The sequence below is a fragment of the Pygocentrus nattereri genome, chromosome 3 (genome assembly GCF_015220715.1).
Source record: "Pygocentrus nattereri isolate fPygNat1 chromosome 3, fPygNat1.pri, whole genome shotgun sequence".
Classification (NCBI taxonomy): Eukaryota; Metazoa; Chordata; class Actinopteri; order Characiformes; family Serrasalmidae; genus Pygocentrus; species Pygocentrus nattereri.
In genome coordinates this window covers 51,175,426-51,202,055 of record NC_051213.1, presented here as the reverse complement: position 1 = coordinate 51,202,055, position 26,630 = coordinate 51,175,426, and the positions used below count along the sequence as shown (strand labels likewise).

The following is a 26,630-nucleotide window of genomic DNA, read 5'->3' as shown; positions in this document are numbered from 1 at the left end:
GTGGGTAAATAAAGGCGTTATGCGGCGTGGGTGAATAAAGGCGTTATGCAGCGTGGGTAAATAAAGGCGTTATGCAGCGTGGGTAAATAAAGGCGTTATGCGGCGTGGGTAAATAAAGGCGTTATGCGGCGTGGGTAAATAAAGGCGTTATGCAGCGTGGGTAAATAAAGGCGTTATGCAGCGTGGGTGAATAAAGGCGTTATGCAGCGTGGGTAAATAAAGGCGTTATGCAGCGTGGGTGAATAAAGGCGTTATGCAGCGTGGGTAAATAAAGGCGTTATGCAGCGTGGGTAAATAAAGGCGTTATGCGGCGTGGGTGAATAAAGGCGTTATGCAGCGTGGGTGAATAAAGGCGTTATGCAGCGTGGGTAAATAAAGGCGTTATGCAGCGTGGGTGAATAAAGGCGTTATGCAGCGTGGGTGAATAAAGGCGTTATGCAGCGTGGGTAAATAAAGGCGTTATGCAGCGTGGGTGAATAAAGGCGTTATGCAGCGTGGGTAAATAAAGGCGTTATGCAGCGTGGGTAAATAAAGGCGTTATGCGGCGTGGGTAAATAAAGGCGTTATGCAGCGTGGGTGAATAAAGGCGTTATGCAGCGTGGGTGAATAAAGGCGTTATGCAGCGTGGGTAAATAAAGGCGTTATGCAGCGTGGGTAAATAAAGGCGTTATGCGGCGTGGGTAAATAAAGGCGTTATGCAGCGTGGGTAAATAAAGGCGTTATGCGGCGTGGGTAAATAAAGGCGTTATGCAGCGTGGGTAAATAAAGGCGTTATGCAGCGTGGGTAAATAAAGGCGTTATGCGGCGTGGGTAAATAAAGGCGTTATGCAGCGTGGGTGAATAAAGGCGTTATGCAGCGTGGGTGAATAAAGGCGTTATGCAGCGTGGGTAAATAAAGGCGTTATGCAGCGTGGGTAAATAAAGGCGTTATGCAGCGTGGGTAAATAAAGGCGTTATGCAGCGTGGGTGAATAAAGGCGTTATGCAGCGTGGGTAAATAAAGGCGTTATGCAGCGTGGGTGAATAAAGGCGTTATGCAGCGTGGGTGAATAAAGGCGTTATGCAGCGTGGGTAAATAAAGGCGTTATGCAGCGTGGGTGAATAAAGGCGTTATGCAGCGTGGGTGAATAAAGGCGTTATGCAGCGTGGGTGAATAAAGGCGTTATGCAGCGTGGGTAAATAAAGGCGTTATGCAGCGTGGGTAAATAAAGGCGTTATGCAGCGTGGGTAAATAAAGGCGTTATGCAGCGTGGGTGAATAAAGGCGTTATGCAGCGTGGGTAAATAAAGGCGTTATGCAGCGTGGGTAAATAAAGGCGTTATGCAGCGTGGGTAAATAAAGGCGTTATGCAGCGTGGGTGAATAAAGGCGTTATGCAGCGTGGGTGAATAAAGGCGTTATGCAGCGTGGGTGAATAAAGGCGTTATGCAGCGTGGGTAAATAAAGGCGTTATGCAGCGTGGGTAAATAAAGGCGTTATGCGGCGTGGGTAAATAAAGGCGTTATGCAGCGTGGGTGAATAAAGGCGTTATGCAGCGTGGGTAAATAAAGGCGTTATGCAGCGTGGGTAAATAAAGGCGTTATGCAGCGTGGGTGAATAAAGGCGTTATGCAGCGTGGGTGAATAAAGGCGTTATGCAGCGTGGGTGAATAAAGGCGTTATGCAGCGTGGGTAAATAAAGGCGTTATGCAGCGTGGGTAAATAAAGGCGTTATGCGGCGTGGGTAAATAAAGGCGTTATGCGGCGTGGGTGAATAAAGGCGTTATGCAGCGTGGGTAAATAAAGGCGTTATGCAGCGTGGGTAAATAAAGGCGTTATGCGGCGTGGGTAAATAAAGGCGTTATGCAGCGTGGGTGAATAAAGGCGTTATGCGGCGTGGGTAAATAAAGGCGTTATGCGGCGTGGGTGAATAAAGGCGTTATGCAGCGTGGGTGAATAAAGGCGTTATGCAGCGTGGGTAAATAAAGGCGTTATGCAGCGTGGGTAAATAAAGGCGTTATGCGGCGTGGGTAAATAAAGGCGTTATGCAGCGTGGGTAAATAAAGGCGTTATGCAGCGTGGGTAAATAAAGGCGTTATGCAGCGTGGGTGAATAAAGGCGTTATGCAGCGTGGGTAAATAAAGGCGTTATGCGGCGTGGGTGAATAAAGGCGTTATGCAGCGTGGGTGAATAAAGGCGTTATGCAGCGTGGGTGAATAAAGGCGTTATGCGGCGTGGGTAAATAAAGGCGTTATGCGGCGTGGGTGAATAAAGGCGTTATGCAGCGTGGGTGAATAAAGGCGTTATGCAGCGTGGGTGAATAAAGGCGTTATGCGGCGTGGGTGAATAAAGGCGTTATGCGGCGTGGGTAAATAAAGGCGTTATGCAGCGTGGGTGAATAAAGGCGTTATGCAGCGTGGGTGAATAAAGGCGTTATGCGGCGTGGGTAAATAAAGGCGTTATGCGGCGTGGGTGAATAAAGGCGTTATGCAGCGTGGGTGAATAAAGGCGTTATGCGGCGTGGGTGAATAAAGGCGTTATGCAGCGTGGGTGAATAAAGGCGTTATGCGGCGTGGGTAAATAAAGGCGTTATGCGGCGTGGGTGAATAAAGGCGTTATGCAGCGTGGGTGAATAAAGGCGTTATGCAGCGTGGGTGAATAAAGGCGTTATGCGGCGTGGGTGAATAAAGGCGTTATGCGGCGTGGGTAAATAAAGGCGTTATGCAGCGTGGGTAAATAAAGGCGTTATGCAGCGTGGGTAAATAAAGGCGTTATGCAGCGTGGGTGAATAAAGGCGTTATGCAGCGTGGGTAAATAAAGGCGTTATGCGGCGTGGGTGAATAAAGGCGTTATGCAGCGTGGGTAAATAAAGGCGTTATGCAGCGTGGGTGAATAAAGGCGTTATGCAGCGTGGGTAAATAAAGGCGTTATGCGGCGTGGGTGAATAAAGGCGTTATGCAGCGTGGGTAAATAAAGGCGTTATGCAGCGTGGGTAAATAAAGGCGTTATGCAGCGTGGGTGAATAAAGGCGTTATGCAGCGTGGGTGAATAAAGGCGTTATGCGGCGTGGGTGAATAAAGGCGTTATGCAGCGTGGGTAAATAAAGGCGTTATGCAGCGTGGGTGAATAAAGGCGTTATGCAGCGTGGGTAAATAAAGGCGTTATGCAGCGTGGGTGAATAAAGGCGTTATGCAGCGTGGGTAAATAAAGGCGTTATGCAGCGTGGGTAAATAAAGGCGTTATGCAGCGTGGGTGAATAAAGGCGTTATGCAGCGTGGGTAAATAAAGGCGTTATGCAGCGTGGGTGAATAAAGGCGTTATGCGGCGTGGGTAAATAAAGGCGTTATGCAGCGTGGGTGAATAAAGGCGTTATGCAGCGTGGGTAAATAAAGGCGTTATGCAGCGTGGGTAAATAAAGGCGTTATGCAGCGTGGGTGAATAAAGGCGTTATGCAGCGTGGGTGAATAAAGGCGTTATGCAGCGTGGGTGAATAAAGGCGTTATGCAGCGTGGGTAAATAAAGGCGTTATGCAGCGTGGGTAAATAAAGGCGTTATGCGGCGTGGGTAAATAAAGGCGTTATGCAGCGTGGGTGAATAAAGGCGTTATGCAGCGTGGGTAAATAAAGGCGTTATGCAGCGTGGGTAAATAAAGGCGTTATGCAGCGTGGGTGAATAAAGGCGTTATGCAGCGTGGGTGAATAAAGGCGTTATGCAGCGTGGGTGAATAAAGGCGTTATGCAGCGTGGGTAAATAAAGGCGTTATGCAGCGTGGGTAAATAAAGGCGTTATGCGGCGTGGGTAAATAAAGGCGTTATGCGGCGTGGGTGAATAAAGGCGTTATGCAGCGTGGGTAAATAAAGGCGTTATGCAGCGTGGGTAAATAAAGGCGTTATGCGGCGTGGGTAAATAAAGGCGTTATGCGGCGTGGGTAAATAAAGGCGTTATGCAGCGTGGGTAAATAAAGGCGTTATGCAGCGTGGGTGAATAAAGGCGTTATGCAGCGTGGGTAAATAAAGGCGTTATGCAGCGTGGGTGAATAAAGGCGTTATGCAGCGTGGGTAAATAAAGGCGTTATGCAGCGTGGGTAAATAAAGGCGTTATGCGGCGTGGGTGAATAAAGGCGTTATGCAGCGTGGGTGAATAAAGGCGTTATGCAGCGTGGGTAAATAAAGGCGTTATGCAGCGTGGGTGAATAAAGGCGTTATGCAGCGTGGGTGAATAAAGGCGTTATGCAGCGTGGGTAAATAAAGGCGTTATGCAGCGTGGGTGAATAAAGGCGTTATGCAGCGTGGGTAAATAAAGGCGTTATGCAGCGTGGGTAAATAAAGGCGTTATGCGGCGTGGGTAAATAAAGGCGTTATGCAGCGTGGGTGAATAAAGGCGTTATGCAGCGTGGGTGAATAAAGGCGTTATGCAGCGTGGGTAAATAAAGGCGTTATGCGGCGTGGGTAAATAAAGGCGTTATGCGGCGTGGGTAAATAAAGGCGTTATGCAGCGTGGGTAAATAAAGGCGTTATGCGGCGTGGGTAAATAAAGGCGTTATGCAGCGTGGGTAAATAAAGGCGTTATGCAGCGTGGGTAAATAAAGGCGTTATGCGGCGTGGGTAAATAAAGGCGTTATGCAGCGTGGGTGAATAAAGGCGTTATGCAGCGTGGGTGAATAAAGGCGTTATGCAGCGTGGGTAAATAAAGGCGTTATGCAGCGTGGGTAAATAAAGGCGTTATGCGGCGTGGGTAAATAAAGGCGTTATGCAGCGTGGGTAAATAAAGGCGTTATGCAGCGTGGGTAAATAAAGGCGTTATGCAGCGTGGGTGAATAAAGGCGTTATGCAGCGTGGGTAAATAAAGGCGTTATGCGGCGTGGGTGAATAAAGGCGTTATGCAGCGTGGGTGAATAAAGGCGTTATGCAGCGTGGGTGAATAAAGGCGTTATGCGGCGTGGGTAAATAAAGGCGTTATGCGGCGTGGGTGAATAAAGGCGTTATGCAGCGTGGGTGAATAAAGGCGTTATGCAGCGTGGGTGAATAAAGGCGTTATGCGGCGTGGGTGAATAAAGGCGTTATGCGGCGTGGGTAAATAAAGGCGTTATGCAGCGTGGGTGAATAAAGGCGTTATGCAGCGTGGGTGAATAAAGGCGTTATGCGGCGTGGGTAAATAAAGGCGTTATGCGGCGTGGGTGAATAAAGGCGTTATGCAGCGTGGGTGAATAAAGGCGTTATGCGGCGTGGGTGAATAAAGGCGTTATGCAGCGTGGGTGAATAAAGGCGTTATGCGGCGTGGGTAAATAAAGGCGTTATGCGGCGTGGGTGAATAAAGGCGTTATGCAGCGTGGGTGAATAAAGGCGTTATGCAGCGTGGGTGAATAAAGGCGTTATGCGGCGTGGGTGAATAAAGGCGTTATGCGGCGTGGGTAAATAAAGGCGTTATGCAGCGTGGGTAAATAAAGGCGTTATGCAGCGTGGGTAAATAAAGGCGTTATGCAGCGTGGGTGAATAAAGGCGTTATGCAGCGTGGGTAAATAAAGGCGTTATGCGGCGTGGGTGAATAAAGGCGTTATGCAGCGTGGGTAAATAAAGGCGTTATGCAGCGTGGGTGAATAAAGGCATTATGCAGCGTGGGTGAATAAAGGCGTTATGCAGCGTGGGTGAATAAAGGCGTTATGCAGCGTGGGTAAATAAAGGCGTTATGCAGCGTGGGTGAATAAAGGCATTATGCAGCGTGGGTGAATAAAGGCGTTATGCAGCGTGGGTAAATAAAGGCGTTATGCAGCGTGGGTGAATAAAGGCGTTATGCAGCGTGGGTGAATAAAGGCGTTATGCAGCGTGGGTAAATAAAGGCGTTATGCAGCGTGGGTGAATAAAGGCGTTATGCAGCGTGGGTGAATAAAGGCGTTATGCAGCGTGGGTAAATAAAGGCGTTATGCGGCGTGGGTAAATAAAGGCGTTATGCAGCGTGGGTGAATAAAGGCGTTATGCGGCGTGGGTGAATAAAGGCGTTATGCAGCGTGGGTAAATAAAGGCGTTATGCAGCGTGGGTAAATAAAGGCGTTATGCAGCGTGGGTAAATAAAGGCGTTATGCAGCGTGGGTAAATAAAGGCGTTATGCAGCGTGGGTAAATAAAGGCGTTATGCGGCGTGGGTGAATAAAGGCGTTATGCAGCGTGGGTAAATAAAGGCGTTATGCAGCGTGGGTAAATAAAGGCGTTATGCAGCGTGGGTAAATAAAGGCGTTATGCAGCGTGGGTGAATAAAGGCGTTATGCAGCGTGGGTAAATAAAGGCGTTATGCAGCGTGGGTGAATAAAGGCGTTATGCAGCGTGGGTGAATAAAGGCGTTATGCGGCGTGGGTAAATAAAGGCGTTATGCAGCGTGGGTAAATAAAGGCGTTATGCAGCGTGGGTAAATAAAGGCGTTATGCAGCGTGGGTAAATAAAGGCGTTATGCAGCGTGGGTAAATAAAGGCGTTATGCGGCGTGGGTGAATAAAGGCGTTATGCGGCGTGGGTAAATAAAGGCGTTATGCAGCGTGGGTGAATAAAGGCGTTATGCAGCGTGGGTAAATAAAGGCGTTATGCAGCGTGGGTGAATAAAGGCGTTATGCAGCGTGGGTGAATAAAGGCGTTATGCAGCGTGGGTGAATAAAGGCGTTATGCAGCGTGGGTAAATAAAGGCGTTATGCAGCGTGGGTAAATAAAGGCGTTATGCAGCGTGGGTAAATAAAGGCGTTATGCAGCGTGGGTGAATAAAGGCGTTATGCAGCGTGGGTAAATAAAGGCGTTATGCAGCGTGGGTAAATAAAGGCGTTATGCAGCGTGGGTGAATAAAGGCGTTATGCAGCGTGGGTGAATAAAGGCGTTATGCAGCGTGGGTAAATAAAGGCGTTATGCAGCGTGGGTGAATAAAGGCGTTATGCAGCGTGGGTGAATAAAGGCGTTATGCAGCGTGGGTAAATAAAGGCGTTATGCAGCGTGGGTGAATAAAGGCGTTATGCAGCGTGGGTGAATAAAGGCGTTATGCGGCGTGGGTAAATAAAGGCGTTATGCGGCGTGGGTAAATAAAGGCGTTATGCAGCGTGGGTAAATAAAGGCGTTATGCAGCGTGGGTAAATAAAGGCGTTATGCGGCGTGGGTAAATAAAGGCGTTATGCAGCGTGGGTAAATAAAGGCGTTATGCGGCGTGGGTAAATAAAGGCGTTATGCAGCGTGGGTGAATAAAGGCGTTATGCGGCGTGGGTAAATAAAGGCGTTATGCAGCGTGGGTAAATAAAGGCGTTATGCAGCGTGGGTGAATAAAGGCGTTATGCGGCGTGGGTAAATAAAGGCGTTATGCGGCGTGGGTAAATAAAGGCGTTATGCAGCGTGGGTAAATAAAGGCGTTATGCGGCGTGGGTAAATAAAGGCGTTATGCGGCGTGGGTAAATAAAGGCGTTATGCAGCGTGGGTGAATAAAGGCGTTATGCAGCGTGGGTAAATAAAGGCGTTATGCAGCGTGGGTAAATAAAGGCGTTATGCAGCGTGGGTGAATAAAGGCGTTATGCAGCGTGGGTAAATAAAGGCGTTATGCGGCGTGGGTAAATAAAGGCGTTATGCAGCGTGGGTGAATAAAGGCGTTATGCAGCGTGGGTAAATAAAGGCGTTATGCGGCGTGGGTAAATAAAGGCGTTATGCAGCGTGGGTAAATAAAGGCGTTATGCAGCGTGGGTAAATAAAGGCGTTATGCAGCGTGGGTGAATAAAGGCGTTATGCAGCGTGGGTAAATAAAGGCGTTATGCGGCGTGGGTAAATAAAGGCGTTATGCGGCGTGGGTAAATAAAGGCGTTATGCAGCGTGGGTAAATAAAGGCGTTATGCAGCGTGGGTAAATAAAGGCGTTATGCAGCGTGGGTAAATAAAGGCGTTATGCAGCGTGGGTGAATAAAGGCGTTATGCAGCGTGGGTGAATAAAGGCGTTATGCAGCGTGGGTAAATAAAGGCGTTATGCGGCGTGGGTAAATAAAGGCGTTATGCAGCGTGGGTAAATAAAGGCGTTATGCAGCGTGGGTAAATAAAGGCGTTATGCAGCGTGGGTAAATAAAGGCGTTATGCAGCGTGGGTAAATAAAGGCGTTATGCAGCGTGGGTAAATAAAGGCGTTATGCGGCGTGGGTGAATAAAGGCGTTATGCAGCGTGGGTAAATAAAGGCGTTATGCGGCGTGGGTGAATAAAGGCGTTATGCGGCGTGGGTGAATAAAGGCGTTATGCAGCGTGGGTGAATAAAGGCGTTATGCGGCGTGGGTGAATAAAGGCGTTATGCGGCGTGGGTGAATAAAGGCGTTATGCAGCGTGGGTAAATAAAGGCGTTATGCGGCGTGGGTAAATAAAGGCGTTATGCGGCGTGGGTGAATAAAGGCGTTATGCAGCGTGGGTAAATAAAGGCGTTATGCGGCGTGGGTAAATAAAGGCGTTATGCGGCGTGGGTGAATAAAGGCGTTATGCAGCGTGGGTGAATAAAGGCGTTATGCAGCGTGGGTAAATAAAGGCGTTATGCAGCGTGGGTAAATAAAGGCGTTATGCAGCGTGGGTGAATAAAGGCGTTATGCAGCGTGGGTAAATAAAGGCGTTATGCAGCGTGGGTAAATAAAGGCGTTATGCAGCGTGGGTAAATAAAGGCGTTATGCGGCGTGGGTGAATAAAGGCGTTATGCAGCGTGGGTAAATAAAGGCGTTATGCGGCGTGGGTGAATAAAGGCGTTATGCAGCGTGGGTGAATAAAGGCGTTATGCAGCGTGGGTAAATAAAGGCGTTATGCAGCGTGGGTAAATAAAGGCGTTATGCAGCGTGGGTGAATAAAGGCGTTATGCGGCGTGGGTAAATAAAGGCGTTATGCAGCGTGGGTGAATAAAGGCGTTATGCGGCGTGGGTAAATAAAGGCGTTATGCGGCGTGGGTGAATAAAGGCGTTATGCAGCGTGGGTGAATAAAGGCGTTATGCAGCGTGGGTGAATAAAGGCGTTATGCGGCGTGGGTAAATAAAGGCGTTATGCAGCGTGGGTGAATAAAGGCGTTATGCGGCGTGGGTAAATAAAGGCGTTATGCGGCGTGGGTGAATAAAGGCGTTATGCAGCGTGGGTGAATAAAGGCGTTATGCAGCGTGGGTGAATAAAGGCGTTATGCAGCGTGGGTAAATAAAGGCGTTATGCAGCGTGGGTAAATAAAGGCGTTATGCAGCGTGGGTAAATAAAGGCGTTATGCAGCGTGGGTGAATAAAGGCGTTATGCAGCGTGGGTAAATAAAGGCGTTATGCAGCGTGGGTGAATAAAGGCGTTATGCAGCGTGGGTAAATAAAGGCGTTATGCAGCGTGGGTAAATAAAGGCGTTATGCAGCGTGGGTAAATAAAGGCGTTATGCAGCGTGGGTGAATAAAGGCGTTATGCAGCGTGGGTGAATAAAGGCGTTATGCGGCGTGGGTGAATAAAGGCGTTATGCAGCGTGGGTAAATAAAGGCGTTATGCAGCGTGGGTGAATAAAGGCGTTATGCAGCGTGGGTAAATAAAGGCGTTATGCAGCGTGGGTGAATAAAGGCGTTATGCAGCGTGGGTAAATAAAGGCGTTATGCAGCGTGGGTAAATAAAGGCGTTATGCAGCGTGGGTAAATAAAGGCGTTATGCGGCGTGGGTAAATAAAGGCGTTATGCAGCGTGGGTGAATAAAGGCGTTATGCAGCGTGGGTAAATAAAGGCGTTATGCAGCGTGGGTGAATAAAGGCGTTATGCAGCGTGGGTGAATAAAGGCGTTATGCAGCGTGGGTAAATAAAGGCGTTATGCGGCGTGGGTGAATAAAGGCGTTATGCAGCGTGGGTAAATAAAGGCGTTATGCAGCGTGGGTGAATAAAGGCGTTATGCAGCGTGGGTGAATAAAGGCGTTATGCGGCGTGGGTGAATAAAGGCGTTATGCAGCGTGGGTAAATAAAGGCGTTATGCAGCGTGGGTGAATAAAGGCGTTATGCAGCGTGGGTAAATAAAGGCGTTATGCAGCGTGGGTGAATAAAGGCGTTATGCAGCGTGGGTAAATAAAGGCGTTATGCAGCGTGGGTAAATAAAGGCGTTATGCAGCGTGGGTGAATAAAGGCGTTATGCAGCGTGGGTAAATAAAGGCGTTATGCAGCGTGGGTGAATAAAGGCGTTATGCAGCGTGGGTAAATAAAGGCGTTATGCAGCGTGGGTAAATAAAGGCGTTATGCAGCGTGGGTAAATAAAGGCGTTATGCAGCGTGGGTGAATAAAGGCGTTATGCGGCGTGGGTAAATAAAGGCGTTATGCAGCGTGGGTAAATAAAGGCGTTATGCAGCGTGGGTGAATAAAGGCGTTATGCGGCGTGGGTGAATAAAGGCGTTATGCAGCGTGGGTGAATAAAGGCGTTATGCAGCGTGGGTGAATAAAGGCGTTATGCGGCGTGGGTAAATAAAGGCGTTATGCAGCGTGGGTAAATAAAGGCGTTATGCAGCGTGGGTAAATAAAGGCGTTATGCAGCATGGGTAAATAAAGGCGTTATGCAGCGTGGGTAAATAAAGGCGTTATGCAGCGTGGGTGAATAAAGGCGTTATGCAGCGTGGGTAAATAAAGGCGTTATGCAGCGTGGGTGAATAAAGGCGTTATGCAGCGTGGGTAAATAAAGGCGTTATGCAGCGTGGGTAAATAAAGGCGTTATGCAGCGTGGGTAAATAAAGGCGTTATGCAGCGTGGGTGAATAAAGGCGTTATGCGGCGTGGGTAAATAAAGGCGTTATGCAGCGTGGGTAAATAAAGGCGTTATGCAGCGTGGGTGAATAAAGGCGTTATGCGGCGTGGGTGAATAAAGGCGTTATGCAGCGTGGGTAAATAAAGGCGTTATGCAGCGTGGGTAAATAAAGGCGTTATGCAGCGTGGGTGAATAAAGGCGTTATGCAGCGTGGGTAAATAAAGGCGTTATGCGGCGTGGGTAAATAAAGGCGTTATGCGGCGTGGGTAAATAAAGGCGTTATGCAGCGTGGGTGAATAAAGGCGTTATGCAGCATGGGTAAATAAAGGCGTTATGCAGCGTGGGTAAATAAAGGCGTTATGCAGCGTGGGTGAATAAAGGCGTTATGCAGCGTGGGTAAATAAAGGCGTTATGCAGCGTGGGTGAATAAAGGCGTTATGCAGCGTGGGTAAATAAAGGCGTTATGCAGCGTGGGTGAATAAAGGCGTTATGCAGCGTGGGTAAATAAAGGCGTTATGCAGCGTGGGTAAATAAAGGCGTTATGCGGCGTGGGTAAATAAAGGCGTTATGCAGCGTGGGTAAATAAAGGCGTTATGCAGCGTGGGTAAATAAAGGCGTTATGCAGCGTGGGTGAATAAAGGCGTTATGCGGCGTGGGTGAATAAAGGCGTTATGCGGCGTGGGTGAATAAAGGCGTTATGCAGCGTGGGTAAATAAAGGCGTTATGCAGCGTGGGTAAATAAAGGCGTTATGCGGCGTGGGTGAATAAAGGCATTATGCAGCGTGGGTGAATAAAGGCGTTATGCAGCGTGGGTGAATAAAGGCGTTATGCAGCGTGGGTGAATAAAGGCGTTATGCAGCGTGGGTGAATAAAGGCGTTATGCAGCGTGGGTAAATAAAGGCGTTATGCAGCGTGGGTAAATAAAGGCGTTATGCAGCGTGGGTAAATAAAGGCGTTATGCGGCGTGGGTAAATAAAGGCGTTATGCAGCGTGGGTGAATAAAGGCGTTATGCAGCATGGGTAAATAAAGGCGTTATGCAGCGTGGGTAAATAAAGGCGTTATGCAGCGTGGGTGAATAAAGGCGTTATGCAGCGTGGGTAAATAAAGGCGTTATGCAGCGTGGGTGAATAAAGGCGTTATGCAGCGTGGGTAAATAAAGGCGTTATGCAGCGTGGGTGAATAAAGGCGTTATGCAGCGTGGGTAAATAAAGGCGTTATGCAGCGTGGGTAAATAAAGGCGTTATGCGGCGTGGGTAAATAAAGGCGTTATGCAGCGTGGGTAAATAAAGGCGTTATGCAGCGTGGGTAAATAAAGGCGTTATGCAGCGTGGGTGAATAAAGGCGTTATGCGGCGTGGGTGAATAAAGGCGTTATGCGGCGTGGGTGAATAAAGGCGTTATGCAGCGTGGGTGAATAAAGGCATTATGCGGCGTGGGTAAATAAAGGCGTTATGCAGCGTGGGTGAATAAAGGCGTTATGCAGCGTGGGTGAATAAAGGCGTTATGCGGCGTGGGTAAATTAAGGCGTTATGCAGCGTGGGTGAATAAAGGCGTTATGCGGCGTGGGTAAATAAAGGCGTTATGCAGCGTGGGTGAATAAAGGCGTTATGCGGCGTGGGTGAATAAAGGCGTTATGCGGCGTGGGTAAATAAAGGCGTTATGCGGCGTGGGTGAATAAAGGCGTTATGCGGCGTGGGTAAATAAAGGCATTATGCAGCGTGGGTGAATAAAGGCGTTATGCAGCGTGGGTAAATTAAGGCGTTATGCAGCGTGGGTGAATAAAGGCGTTATGCGGCGTGGGTAAATAAAGGCGTTATGCAGCGTGGGTGAATAAAGGCGTTATGCAGCGTGGGTAAATAAAGGCGTTATGCAGCGTGGGTAAATAAAGGCGTTATGCGGCGTGGGTGAATAAAGGCGTTATGCGGCGTGGGTGAATAAAGGCGTTATGCGGCGTGGGTGAATAAAGGCGTTATGCGGCGTGGGTAAATAAAGGCGTTATGCAGCGTGGGTGAATAAAGGCGTTATGCAGCGTGGGTGAATAAAGGCGTTATGCAGCGTGGGTAAATAAAGGCGTTATGCGGCGTGGGTGAATAAAGGCGTTATGCAGCGTGGGTAAATAAAGGCGTTATGCAGCGTGGGTAAATAAAGGCGTTATGCAGCGTGGGTAAATAAAGGCGTTATGCGGCGTGGGTGAATAAAGGCGTTATGCGGCGTGGGTGAATAAAGGCGTTATGCGGCGTGGGTGAATAAAGGCGTTATGCAGCGTGGGTAAATAAAGGCGTTATGCAGCGTGGGTAAATAAAGGCGTTATGCAGCGTGGGTAAATAAAGGCGTTATGCAGCGTGGGTGAATAAAGGCGTTATGCAGCGTGGGTAAATAAAGGCGTTATGCAGCGTGGGTGAATAAAGGCGTTATGCAGCGTGGGTAAATAAAGGCGTTATGCAGCGTGGGTAAATAAAGGCGTTATGCGGCGTGGGTAAATAAAGGCGTTATGCAGCGTGGGTAAATTAAGGCGTTATGCGGCGTGGGTAAATTAAGGCGTTATGCGGCGTGGGTAAATAAAGGCGTTATGCAGCGTGGGTAAATTAAGGCGTTATGCGGCGTGGGTAAATTAAGGCGTTATGCGGCGTGGGTAAATTAAGGCGTTATGCGGCGTGGGTAAATAAAGGCGTTATGCGGCGTGGGTGAATAAAGGCGTTATGCAGCGTGGGTAAATAAAGGCGTTATGCGGCGTGGGTAAATAAAGGCATTATGCAGCGTGGGTAAATAAAGGCGTTATGCAGCGTGGGTAAATAAAGGCGTTATGCAGCGTGGGTGAATAAAGGCGTTATGCAGCGTGGGTAAATAAAGGCGTTATGCAGCGTGGGTGAATAAAGGCGTTATGCGGCGTGGGTAAATAAAGGCGTTATGCGGCGTGGGTAAATAAAGGCGTTATGCAGCGTGGGTAAATAAAGGCGTTATGCAGCGTGGGTAAATAAAGGCATTATGCAGCGTGGGTAAATAAAGGCGTTATGCGGCGTGGGTGAATAAAGGCGTTATGCGGCGTGGGTAAATAAAGGCGTTATGCGGCGTGGGTGAATAAAGGCGTTATGCAGCGTGGGTAAATAAAGGCGTTATGCAGCGTGGGTGAATAAAGGCGTTATGCAGCGTGGGTAAATAAAGGCGTTATGCAGCGTGGGTAAATAAAGGCATTATGCAGCGTGGGTAAATAAAGGCGTTATGCAGCGTGGGTAAATAAAGGCGTTATGCAGCGTGGGTGAATAAAGGCGTTATGCAGCGTGGGTGAATAAAGGCGTTATGCAGCGTGGGTAAATAAAGGCGTTATGCAGGCGGAGTGAAATGAGCAGAGAAGCTAACAGCTCCGAGTTAAAGTTTTCGGGATCCTGTAGTTCCAGTTCGGCAGTTTGGTTTGGGAATTTTCAGTTCCACCTTAAATGGTGCTGCAGTTAAATTCTGGCTAGAATCTGTAGATTTTAAGGTGGAACCCTCGATGTAGAAGCTGTGAAGAGGAAGCCCTTCAGCCTGGATTAAAGATGATCATCAGCCGCTGACGGTTCGGTTCTTGTGAAGGGAATGAAAAGCGCCGACGTTCCTTCACAGCCTGGAGCTGCATTTCTGCTCACAGTCTGGCGTTTTCATTGCTGCTGCTCTGTTGATTTGCTGGGCTACAACGTGGGGTGGAGTATGTAAATTTTGGGGAAATAAATATTCATAAGCCAAGACTTTTACATCAGAGTTTAGGATTTTGGAATTGACCTGTTTTGGCTTTTGTTTTTGGAAAATGGATTGCATCTGAAGGAGGAGACAGGAGAGTCTGAGGGTCACAGTGTGTCAATTCCATGTACCTGTAAGGGTCCAGCCGGCCCGCCTGCTGCCAGCAGAGGGCGGCGCGGAGCCACAGACTAATCAGGCTAACCTGACACACCCGTGGCCTCTCCTTCTTAGGGCTGCGGTACTTAGTCCAAGAAAAGGAAAGAAAACTGCCCCAAAACCAAAAAGAGAGAAAAGGGGGCTGAGAAGAGAGCAATTCCCCCAGGACAATTACAGTGAAAAGACTCCAAGCCGTACAAAAGGAGTTTGGCCTAAGAGTGAACAGGTGAAGGGAAGCATAAAGCCTCCCCGTCAGAATCACGGCGGCAGCGTCTTTTGTGTTCTCGATATCTTTTTTTTCTGTGTTCTAACTCAGCCTTTGTTTGAGCACGCTGCTTTCCTCTGTTCTACGTTCCTGCCTTTTATTTTCCTTCCCTTCTTTGGGGGGTTTCAACCAGGGTTACCTGTGCGTCCCGGTGGCGCAGCTGTAACGCCACGGATCGGTACAGCGGCGGTTTGAACCCGGCTCTGGGTTACCCGATTTGCGACATCAGAAACACGTGCTCTGTTGCCCCAAGAAATCTCCTTTGTACCCACTGGCTTCCAGTTCTGCACCTGGGTCCGCCTCCCCGCCGTCCCGTAACAGTACCAAACTCTCCTTATTCGACTTTTCCAATGGAAATACAGTTTTCCATTCTATGGCACCTTTAAAAGCTAGAAAGGCTCCGCTCCTCCTGTAAAGTTGCTATTCTGGAGGTGCATGCTTCTCGTCGGACAGCGACAGTATGAAGTCTTTGTTATCCCAATCAAATCGACCCCTTCAGTCCCACCAACGCTTTGGCTGATGACCGTTTTCAAACCATGCCTACACCTGTCGGCCCGGCCGAGGCAGAAACAGCCACATGCCTTTGGGAGTGGAGGCAGTTTGGAAAGTAGACGCTCATGTCAGCCATTTGTGGTGCGGCTAAGTTAATGAACGCGTGACCCTCAGCGTGACCCTTCGGCCGCGCTAGTTAGCCTTGAACACAGTCCTGAAGTAAAACACTTACAGAAGCTGCAGGAGAGGCGTGAGATGAGACGACGGGTACACATTAAAAACGTGTTGTTGGAGCCTAATAACGTACTGGATGTGGTGAAAAGCAGTCAAACTAGTTTCACTTAGAAAATGACACATTTCTGTAAATCCAAATTTCACAAATAATTCCATTTATCACCTTTTATCCACTTTTCATTCTTTTTTACAGTGTGTGGGTTCAGCCGTGTCCCTGCCTGGCCTCTCCAAACATGCTCCGTTAATTATTTAATGCAGCTGCATGCTTAATTAAATCATAAAAATGCGTGTGATTGAACTGAAATCAGATGTGATTAGTTTATAATATTCCCTTCACTTCAAAGACAGCGCTGTAGCATAAACAGACTGTTATTAAAACTGCAACTCCTGCTAAAAATTTCAATATTCAATATAAAAACAGCCAGGCTACCAGTCTTAATAGAGAGCAATATGATCTCTCACGAGGGCTCTTAAATATAAACATCCTAAAAAGGTTCTCCAGGGCAATGGCATAAAGAACCCACATCTAAAGTACGTTCATGACAGGCGTGAAATCATCTTAGATTTAGTGAAAATATCTAGTTCTCATTATGAGACTCATTCAACTTGTAGTTCTGAAGACTGTTTGACTTGTTTTTAGCCTTTTAATTCAGTGCAAGTGTCTTTCCGTCATAGTAAGGAGCCGCCTGACGCTGCTGCCCTCTACAGGTTTAACTGTGAATAGTACAGTTTTTGTGGTGACATTAAAATGTAAAACGTTTAAGTTTTGGCTCATCTAAGTTTTTAATTTACCCAAATGTAGTGAATCAGCCTAGACGTGCCTTTTTAACACAGAGGTGCAAGGCTAAGTAATAAAAACTTATTAGCCTATCAATTAGCATGGTGCCCACATGCTTAAATAATTATAGATATCAATCAATCAATCAATCAATCAATCAACCGCTATTTAGTCTTGGAGAACATTGAGGGTGCCCCTCATTTGCAATGTTCCCAAGTTAGTTCAGAGCAAGGGGTCGAAAATGTGTAAGAACATATCAAATGATAAAAGTAAATTTAATAAATGAAGACTCTGATCAGGTAAGTATAAAAAGTGAAACATTAATAATAATAAAAAATACATAATTAAATAAAACAATAAAACAGAAATTAAAACATATATAAAATCTAATCAAAAATCAAAATGAAACAAGAGGAAGATAAGATAAAAATAATAAACAAATGTATTAAAATGACTAATATTAATAAAACAATAATAATTCAAATAAAAATAAGAATATGAATAATAATGTATAAAATAGCAAATAGATAATAGAAAATGAAAAGAGCATAAAAATGGTAAAGAATCAGGCAAGTCAGTGTGAGGCAGAGTGGAGGTGGTCAGAGAGGTGAGGGACTGACCCAGCGAGCTGAGCTGTAGTGTGTCCAGTAGTGAGGGTCCAGTTTCCCCAGTTCAGTAAAAACCCTCGGTACCTGGCCAGTGATCCGGCCACTGGATCGACTCTGATAAACACCTTTATTTACACATACAGCACTGTGTGAAAGTCTTGGCACCCAAGACACGTTTTCAAAATCTATTTATTTGTGTAGTTTGTGTTTATTTGCTGAGAAAAGTGTTAATATTAGAATAAACAATGTATATAATATTAATTAATGATTTTATGTATATATATAACTAATAACTAGTGATGTTCTGGATGTTGGTGTGTTTGTTTACCCATCTCCAAGTCTCTCCTCCTCGAGGAAGTCCAGTATTATATGTAGTTATAAAGCAGCTCCTGGTTTGACCAATCAGAGCTCAGTAAATTGAGCTCATGATGTAATTGATGATATTAACGAGTCTCTGTGGCGGCTGTGAAGGTGTCCAGGAAAAATATGGACCCGAAAAATTCTCGTTACTGTTTATTGTTTTTCTGTTTATCTGAATTATGAATACGACTTTATTCTGATGTATATTGTGATAAACTCCCTGCTGAGGGAAACTGATTAAAACTTCACTCAGACGCCTGAAACTTTCTCACAGCGCTGCATCACTGAAGTGGTATATTCTGGCAAACGGCCGGAGAGCGTTTTATAAACGAGAAATAAACCGCCGGCTTCCGGCCGCGTAGCTCGCCAGGCCCAGCCGGCCGTCTCACCCAGTCTGCAGTGATGGGAGTTTATACGGTTCTCCAGTGATGAAGCTCAGCGTCTCTGAAAGTCTTGAACATGTGGTTTCTGATACTGTATGACTCACTGTTACCTATTAACATGGACTAAAGTACATCAGCACAGATAAAAAGAGCAGCATTGTGACTGCCAAGTGCTTTAAAACGCTCAGTGTTTTCCAGGAACCATATAATGACGTCATTAAACTGTGCAATTATTTACTTAGTAATTAACGCGTTATGTAAATGATTTTATGAACTCATCTAACACGTTGTATATTGCTTATAATCAGGCATGTGCTGACGGTTAATGTATGTTAATGTAAATTAACATGCCGCTGTTGTTGGAACAAAACCTCGTATCTCCATTTCTGTCATTTTTCAGTTTTTGACATAAGTTGAAAACGCCTGTGGTGCTATGTATTGTGGGTAAATTTCATGATGAAAGGACCAACAGAAATGACTCAAATTTGCTTGGAAAGACGTCTGGTTCCATAGACTTACATTAAAAGTAGAGTATGTTTTTTCCTTCTCCTGTAAAGTGACCGTTTTAGATCCGGCAACAGCGACATGCAGTTCTTACAGTGATTCTGTAATTGTGTTGTTGTTGATTGAATCATAATAAATGTGAAATTAATCATTACACAGCAGTTCGTTTGCACCTTTTAACAAAAGCTGAACAGAAAAAATGTTAATACATCAACATTTAGCTTAATGTTTAAAGGCTGTAATGGCGGGAAGTTTAATACGTTCGACTGTATATGTCAGTCTGGTGGAAAAAGCAAAGAATTCCACAACAACAATTACACCCTTTTAATAATCTACGATCGAAGCAGGAAGCCAGGTTAATATGAGAAGACGTTGCTTTTCAGACAAAGTGCTGCACTGTCAATTTCAAAACGGGTGGAAATTGAACACGACCATCTAATTTCACTCAACAAGAAAGATTATAGACGTTTTCACACATGGGAACCAAAGCTTTTGTGTTATGTCACATTTTCCAATGTTTTAGCAAAGACATTACTGGATTAATTTCGCAGGACATGGCAACCTCTGTTCTGAAAGACTGAGCACTGACAGCTCTTCCTCTCAAATGCCAGTGAACTGTAATTATTAACTGAAGTTGCAGTGATAGGAAAACTTTCTGATTTTGACACCTTGCCGAAAATCTTCCATGAGTGTCTCCTTTCATGCAATTAATATATAAATATTATAAATATCGATTTAGCCTGGAGGACACAGTGTCCATGATTTCCATAAAAAAATTTCTAATGTTGGTTCATCGGACCGCCGGACACTTTTCCACTTCCCCTCAGTCCATTTTAAAGAGCTCAGGCCCAGAGAAGGTGGCAGCGTTTCTGGATCCTGTTTATATTTGGGTTCTTCTTTGTGTTTTAGAGTTTAACAGCGTTTGTGGATGCAGTGATGAACTGAATACTAGGCTAGTAACAATAACGGAGCTAAGAGACTGTCTGACTGTCCAACATTTCGAGCCATATTTCACCTACAATGGCTTTCTTAAGCCTGTACCAAGACCTATGGTACATTATCGTGGATGAAACAGTGGAAAGCTGGAATTTTGATCATTCCTAGAGTTTTTGTCCATTTCTATAATAACACTGTGTCTTACAGTGCTAGAAACCACATTAGTCCGGAGAAGTTGCGTAACTCCACCTCCACACCAGGGTCATTTCTAATGCTAGAAGCTTCTATTACCCGCTATCATCTCCAACAGCCTTGAAGCTCCAGAGCAAAACTTAACAGGCAAAAAATGATCTTTTCAAGTAAAATGATCTTAAATATTGTCTAATAATAATAAGTCTAATATTTCTCCTGTTGAGACTGCTGTGAGCATAACATTAGATTATTTACTCAATTTCCAGACATTTTCACACGTTTTAAGTAAATTATGTTATGTAAGTTCTTTTATTTCACTCTACAGGCTGATAATCTTGCATGTTGTAATAACTGCACTTGCAATAATTTTACTCAACAAATTTGCATAAAACACAAAGTGTCTAAAAATAAGCCAGATACTCTTGTAAGTGCACAACCCTCTGAGAATGGGGAATATTAGATATATTGACCAGGATTAAGAGCATTTCACTTGACAAGACACTATTTTCTGCAGTGCAACCACAACTGCAAGGGATTTTGTGCCAAATTATATCTTCGCTTGAACATTCCTACCAGGAACTCACCTCCGCCGTGGCTCTGGCACAGGTACGGGAATCTCCAGACGTTCCCCAGTCCTACACAGAAGCCCACACAGGTCAGCATGTACTGGGCTTTGTTGTCCCATTTGGGCCTTTCTCCAGCCTCCTCCACCTCCAGCTTCTCCAGCTGGGCATGGCTCAGTATGCGCTCGTCCAGGCCCGGGTTAGGCAGCTTCAGCTTCGTGCTCCAGCCCATTTTCAATGTTGTGTATGTGTATTTTTATGTGTATGTGTATGGTTATGTGTATGTGGCCTGGAGTTTTGGAGAGTAAATGGGAAACAGTGGAGTGTGCTTGGCTGAGGTGAAGATATATATACGGTGAACTTTGGCACCCCAGACTGTTAGCCCCGTCAGGAGAAGGTGCCATGCCAGCTAAATAAGGGGAAGCACAGGCTGAGGGTGGAGGACAATAATTAATGTCTCACTCTGCGTTTAGGCTTGTCCCTCACTGCACCCTTCTAAACAGGTTAATAAATGAAGATAATGATCTGCGCATAACTCCACTGATAAGGGTCCAACAATCAGCGTCAAGGTCACTGATGAACACACCGCACATGACAGCAAGGGGGAAGTAAGGAGATCTACTGAGATCCGATTTCCTCGGCTGGGACGTGTTTTCTGTTTGAACAGGAGGAGTAAACAGTGCAGGTCGGTTCCCGCCGACTTTCCTCTTCGCGTTCAGTCCTGAGAAGCTTCAGCCGGAAGAGCCTTCATTTGTCCACACAATAAGAACAACAAACAATAAAATGAAAGTGAATGAAAAGCTGTGAAAGTCAGAAGAAAAAAGGTGTGAAAGGCTTGAACTGAGCGCTTTTTCCTCAAGTGATGAACGTATAAGGGAGGGAAGCAAAACATGACACATAAAAGACTGGATTTTGATTCCTTTCCTTTCAAAAGACATCTTTTCAATAAGAAATCACGCAAAAAACATTAAAAATCCCAGCTGAAAAAAAATCACAGAACCCATTAAAAGGTTCTGCTGGCTCCTGGTCGTGTCCAGTGGGCTTTAATGGTATTGTGTGTTTCCCCTCTGGGTTGATAGCACAGTGTAAAGGACTCAGGAGTTCTGGGTTCAGATGCGTCCCATGGTCTTCTAAAGGTGTCCTCAGTAGCAGTAATGCTAACCAATCAGCTCTCAGTAGCAGTAACACTGACCAATCAGCTCTCAGTAGCAGTAACACTAACCAATCAGCTCTCAGTAGCAGTAACACTAACCAATCAGCTCTAAGTAGCAGTAACACTAACCAATCAGCTCTCAGTAGCAGTAACACTAACCAATCAGCTCTCAGTAGCAGTAACACTAACCAATCAGCTCTCAGTAGCAGTAACACTAACCAATCAGCTCTCAGTAGCAGTAACACTAACCAATCAGCTCTCAGTAGCAGTAACGCTAACCAATCAGCTCTCAGTAGCAGTAACACTAACCAATCAGCTCTCAGTAGCAGTAACACTAACCAATCAGCACTCAGTAGCAGTAACGCTAACCAATCAGCTCTCAGTAGCAGTAACACTAACCAATCAGCTCTCAGTAGCAGTAACGCTAACCAATCAGCTCTCAGTAGCAGTAACACTAACCAATCAGCTCTCAGTAGCAGTAACACTGACCAATCAGCTCTCAGTAGCAGTAACACTAACCAATCAGCTCTCAGTAGCAGTAACGCTAACCAATCAGCTCTCAGTAGCAGTAACGCTAACCAATCAGCTCTCAGTAGCAGTAACGCTAACCAATCAGCTCTCAGTAGCAGTAACGCTAACCAATCAGCTCTCAGTAGCAGTAACTCTAACCAATCAGTTCTCAGTAGCAGTAACTCTAACCAATCAGCTCTCAGTAGCAGTAACGCTGACCAATCAGCTCTCAGTAGCAGTAACACTAACCAATCAGCTCTCAGTAGCAGTAACACTAACCAATCAGCTCTCAGTAGCAGTAACGCTAACCAATCAGCTCTCAGTAGCAGTAACACTAACCAATCAGCTCTCAGTAGCAGTAACGCTAACCAATCAGCTCTCAGTAGCAGTAACTCTAACCAATCAGCTCTCAGTAGCAGTAACACTAACCAATCAGCTCTCAGTAGCAGTAACACTAACCAATCAGCTCTCAGTAGCAGTAACTCTAACCAATCAGCTCTCAGTAGCAGTAACACTAACCAATCAGCTCTCAGTAGCAGTAACACTAACCAATCAGCTCTCAGTAGCAGTAACACTAACCAATCAGCTCTCAGTAGCAGTAACACTAACCAATCAGCTCTCAGTAGCAGTAACACTAACCAATCAGCTCTCAGTAGCAGTAACACTAACCAATCAGCTCTCAGTAGCAGTAACACTATCCAATCAGCTCTCAGTAGCAGTAACACTAACCAATCAGCTCTCAGTAGCAGTAACACTAACCAATCAGCTCTCAGTAGCAGTAACACTAACCAATCAGCTCTCAGTAGCAGTAACACTAACCAATCAGCTCTCAGTAGCAGTAACGCTAACCAATCAGCTCTCAGTAGCAGTAACGCTAACCAATCAGCTCTCAGTAGCAGTAACGCTAACCAATCAGCTCTCAGTAGCAGTAACACTAACCAATCAGCTCTCAGTAGCAGTAACTCTAACCAATCAGCTCTCAGTAGCAGTAACGCTAACCAATCAGCTCTCAGTAGCAGTAACACTAACCAATCAGCTCTCAGTAGCAGTAACGCTAACCAATCAGCTCTCAGTAGCAGTAACACTGACCAATCAGCTCTCAGTAGCAGTAACACTAACCAATCAGCTCTCAGTAGCAGTAACACTAACCAATCAGCTCTCAGTAGCAGCAACACTAACCAATCAGCTCTCAGTAGCAGTAACTCTAACCAATCAGCTCTCAGTAGCAGTAACACTAACCAATCAGCTCTCAGTAGCAGTAACACTAACCAATCAGCTCTCAGTAGCAGTAACACTAACCAATCAGCTCTCAGTAGCAGTAACGCTAACCAATCAGCTCTCAGTAGCAGTAACACTAACCAATCAGCTCTCAGTAGCAGTAATTCTAACCAATCAGCTCTCAGTAGCAGTAACACTAACCAATCAGCTCTCAGTAGCAGTAACGCTAACCAATCAGCTCTCAGTAGCAGTAACGCTAACCAATCAGCTCTCAGTAGCAGTAACTCTAACCAATCAGCTCTCAGTAGCAGTAACGCTAACCAATCAGCTCTCAGTAGCAGTAACGCTAACCAATCAGCTCTCAGTAGCAGTAACTCTAACCAATCAGCTCTCAGTAGCAGTAACGCTAACCAATCAGCTCTCAGTAGCAGTAACACTAACCAATCAGCTCTCAGTAGCAGTAACGCTAACCAATCAGCTCTCAGTAGCAGTAACACTAACCAATCAGCTCTCAGTAGCAGTAACGCTAACCAATCAGCTCTCAGTAGCAGTAACTCTAACCAATCAGCTCTCAGTAGCAGTAACTCTAACCAATCAGCTCTCAGTAGCAGTAACTCTAACCAATCAGCTCTCAGTAGCAGTAACACTGACCAATCAGCTCTCAGTAGCAGTAACTCTAACCAATCAGCTCTCAGTAGCAGTAACACTGACCAATCAGCTCTCAGTAGCAGTAACACTGACCAATCAGCTCTCAGTAGCAGTAACTCTAACCAATCAGCTCTCAGTAGCAGGAACACTAACCAATCAGCTCTCAGTAGCAGGAACTCTAACCAATCAGCTCTCAGTAGCAGTAACACTAACCAATCAGCTCTCAGTAGCAGTAACTCTAACCAATCAGCTCTCAGTAGCAGTAACTCTAACCAATCAGCTCTCAGTAGCAGTAACACTAACCAATCAGCTCTAAGTAGCAGTAACACTAACCAATCAGCTCTCAGTAGCAGTAACACTAACCAATCAGCTCTCAGTAGCAGTAACACTAACCAATCAGCTCTCAGTAGCAGTAACACTAACCAATCAGCTCTCAGTAGCAGTAACACTAACCAATCAGCTCTCAGTAGCAGTAACGCTAACCAATCAGCTCTCAGTAGCAGTAACACTAACCAATCAGCTCTCAGTAGCAGTAACACTAACCAATCAGCACTCAGTAGCAGTAACGCTAACCAATCAGCTCTCAGTAGCAGTAACACTAACCAATCAGCTCTCAGTAGCAGTAACGCTAACCAATCAGCTCTCAGTAGCAGTAACACTAACCAATCAGCTCTCAGTAGCAGTAACACTGACCAATCAGCTCTCAGTAGCAGTAACGCTAACCAATCAGCTCTCAGTAGCAGTAACGCTAACCAATCAGCTCTCAGTAGCAGTAACGCTAACCAATCAGCTCTCAGTAGCAGTAACGCTAACCAATCAGCTCTCAGTAGCAGTAACTCTAACCAATCAGTTCTCAGTAGCAGTAACTCTAACCAATCAGCTCTCAGTAGCAGTAACGCTGACCAATCAGCTCTCAGTAGCAGTAACACTAACCAATCAGCTCTCAGTAGCAGTAACACTAACCAATCAGCTCTCAGTAGCAGTAACGCTAACCAATCAGCTCTCAGTAGCAGTAACACTAACCAATCAGCTCTCAGTAGCAGTAACGCTAACCAATCAGCTCTCAGTAGCAGTAACTCTAACCAATCAGTTCTCAGTAGCAGTAACTCTAACCAATCAGCTCTCAGTAGCAGTAACGCTGACCAATCAGCTCTCAGTAGCAGTAACACTAACCAATCAGCTCTCAGTAGCAGTAACACTAACCAATCAGCTCTCAGTAGCAGTAACGCTAACCAATCAGCTCTCAGTAGCAGTAACACTAACCAATCAGCTCTCAGTAGCAGTAACGCTAACCAATCAGCTCTCAGTAGCAGTAACTCTAACCAATCAGCTCTCAGTAGCAGTAACACTAACCAATCAGCTCTCAGTAGCAGTAACACTAACCAATCAGCTCTCAGTAGCAGTAACTCTAACCAATCAGCTCTCAGTAGCAGTAACACTAACCAATCAGCTCTCAGTAGCAGTAACACTAACCAATCAGCTCTCAGTAGCAGTAACACTAACCAATCAGCTCTCAGTAGCAGTAACACTAACCAATCAGCTCTCAGTAGCAGTAACACTAACCAATCAGCTCTCAGTAGCAGTAACACTAACCAATCAGCTCTCAGTAGCAGTAACACTATCCAATCAGCTCTCAGTAGCAGTAACACTAACCAATCAGCTCTCAGTAGCAGTAACACTAACCAATCAGCTCTCAGTAGCAGTAACACTAACCAATCAGCTCTCAGTAGCAGTAACACTAACCAATCAGCTCTCAGTAGCAGTAACGCTAACCAATCAGCTCTCAGTAGCAGTAACGCTAACCAATCAGCTCTCAGTAGCAGTAACGCTAACCAATCAGCTCTCAGTAGCAGTAACACTAACCAATCAGCTCTCAGTAGCAGTAACTCTAACCAATCAGCTCTCAGTAGCAGTAACGCTAACCAATCAGCTCTCAGTAGCAGTAACACTAACCAATCAGCTCTCAGTAGCAGTAACGCTAACCAATCAGCTCTCAGTAGCAGTAACACTGACCAATCAGCTCTCAGTAGCAGTAACACTAACCAATCAGCTCTCAGTAGCAGTAACACTAACCAATCAGCTCTCAGTAGCAGCAACACTAACCAATCAGCTCTCAGTAGCAGTAACTCTAACCAATCAGCTCTCAGTAGCAGTAACACTAACCAATCAGCTCTCAGTAGCAGTAACACTAACCAATCAGCTCTCAGTAGCAGTAACACTAACCAATCAGCTCTCAGTAGCAGTAACGCTAACCAATCAGCTCTCAGTAGCAGTAACACTAACCAATCAGCTCTCAGTAGCAGTAACTCTAACCAATCAGCTCTCAGTAGCAGTAACACTAACCAATCAGCTCTCAGTAGCAGTAACGCTAACCAATCAGCTCTCAGTAGCAGTAACGCTAACCAATCAGCTCTCAGTAGCAGTAACTCTAACCAATCAGCTCTCAGTAGCAGTAACGCTAACCAATCAGCTCTCAGTAGCAGTAACGCTAACCAATCAGCTCTCAGTAGCAGTAACTCTAACCAATCAGCTCTCAGTAGCAGTAACGCTAACCAATCAGCTCTCAGTAGCAGTAACACTAACCAATCAGCTCTCAGTAGCAGTAACGCTAACCAATCAGCTCTCAGTAGCAGTAACACTAACCAATCAGCTCTCAGTAGCAGTAACGCTAACCAATCAGCTCTCAGTAGCAGTAACTCTAACCAATCAGCTCTCAGTAGCAGTAACTCTAACCAATCAGCTCTCAGTAGCAGTAACTCTAACCAATCAGCTCTCAGTAGCAGTAACACTGACCAATCAGCTCTCAGTAGCAGTAACTCTAACCAATCAGCTCTCAGTAGCAGTAACACTGACCAATCAGCTCTCAGTAGCAGTAACACTGACCAATCAGCTCTCAGTAGCAGTAACTCTAACCAATCAGCTCTCAGTAGCAGTAACTCTAACCAATCAGCACTCAGTAGCAGTAACGCTAACCAATCAGCTCTCAGTAGCAGTAACACTAACCAATCAGCTCTCAGTAGCAGTAACTCTAACCAATCAGCACTCAGTAGCAGTAACACTAACCAATCAGCTCTCAGTAGCAGTAACGCTAACCAATCAGCTCTCAGTAGCAGTAACACTAACCAATCAGCTCTCAGTAGCAGTAACTCTAACCAATCAGCACTCAGTAGCAGTAACACTAACCAATCAGCTCTCAGTAGCAGTAACGCTAACCAATCAGCTCTCAGTAGCA

General features: G+C 45.9%; 1 protein-coding gene across 1 annotated transcript in view; it reads right to left on the bottom strand.

Annotated features, from left to right (window-relative positions):
• The window catches only part of slc6a19b (solute carrier family 6 member 19b), a 43,238-nt gene extending 22,995 nt beyond the window's left edge, over positions 1-20,243 (bottom strand). Inside the window, exon 1 of the mRNA XM_037537250.1 lies at positions 19,891-20,243. Within this exon, the coding sequence (XP_037393147.1) occupies positions 19,891-20,101 (211 nt within the window). The 5' untranslated portion in view covers positions 20,102-20,243. The remainder of the gene's footprint in view (positions 1-19,890) is intronic.
• Positions 20,244-26,630: the final 6,387 nt, after the last annotated feature.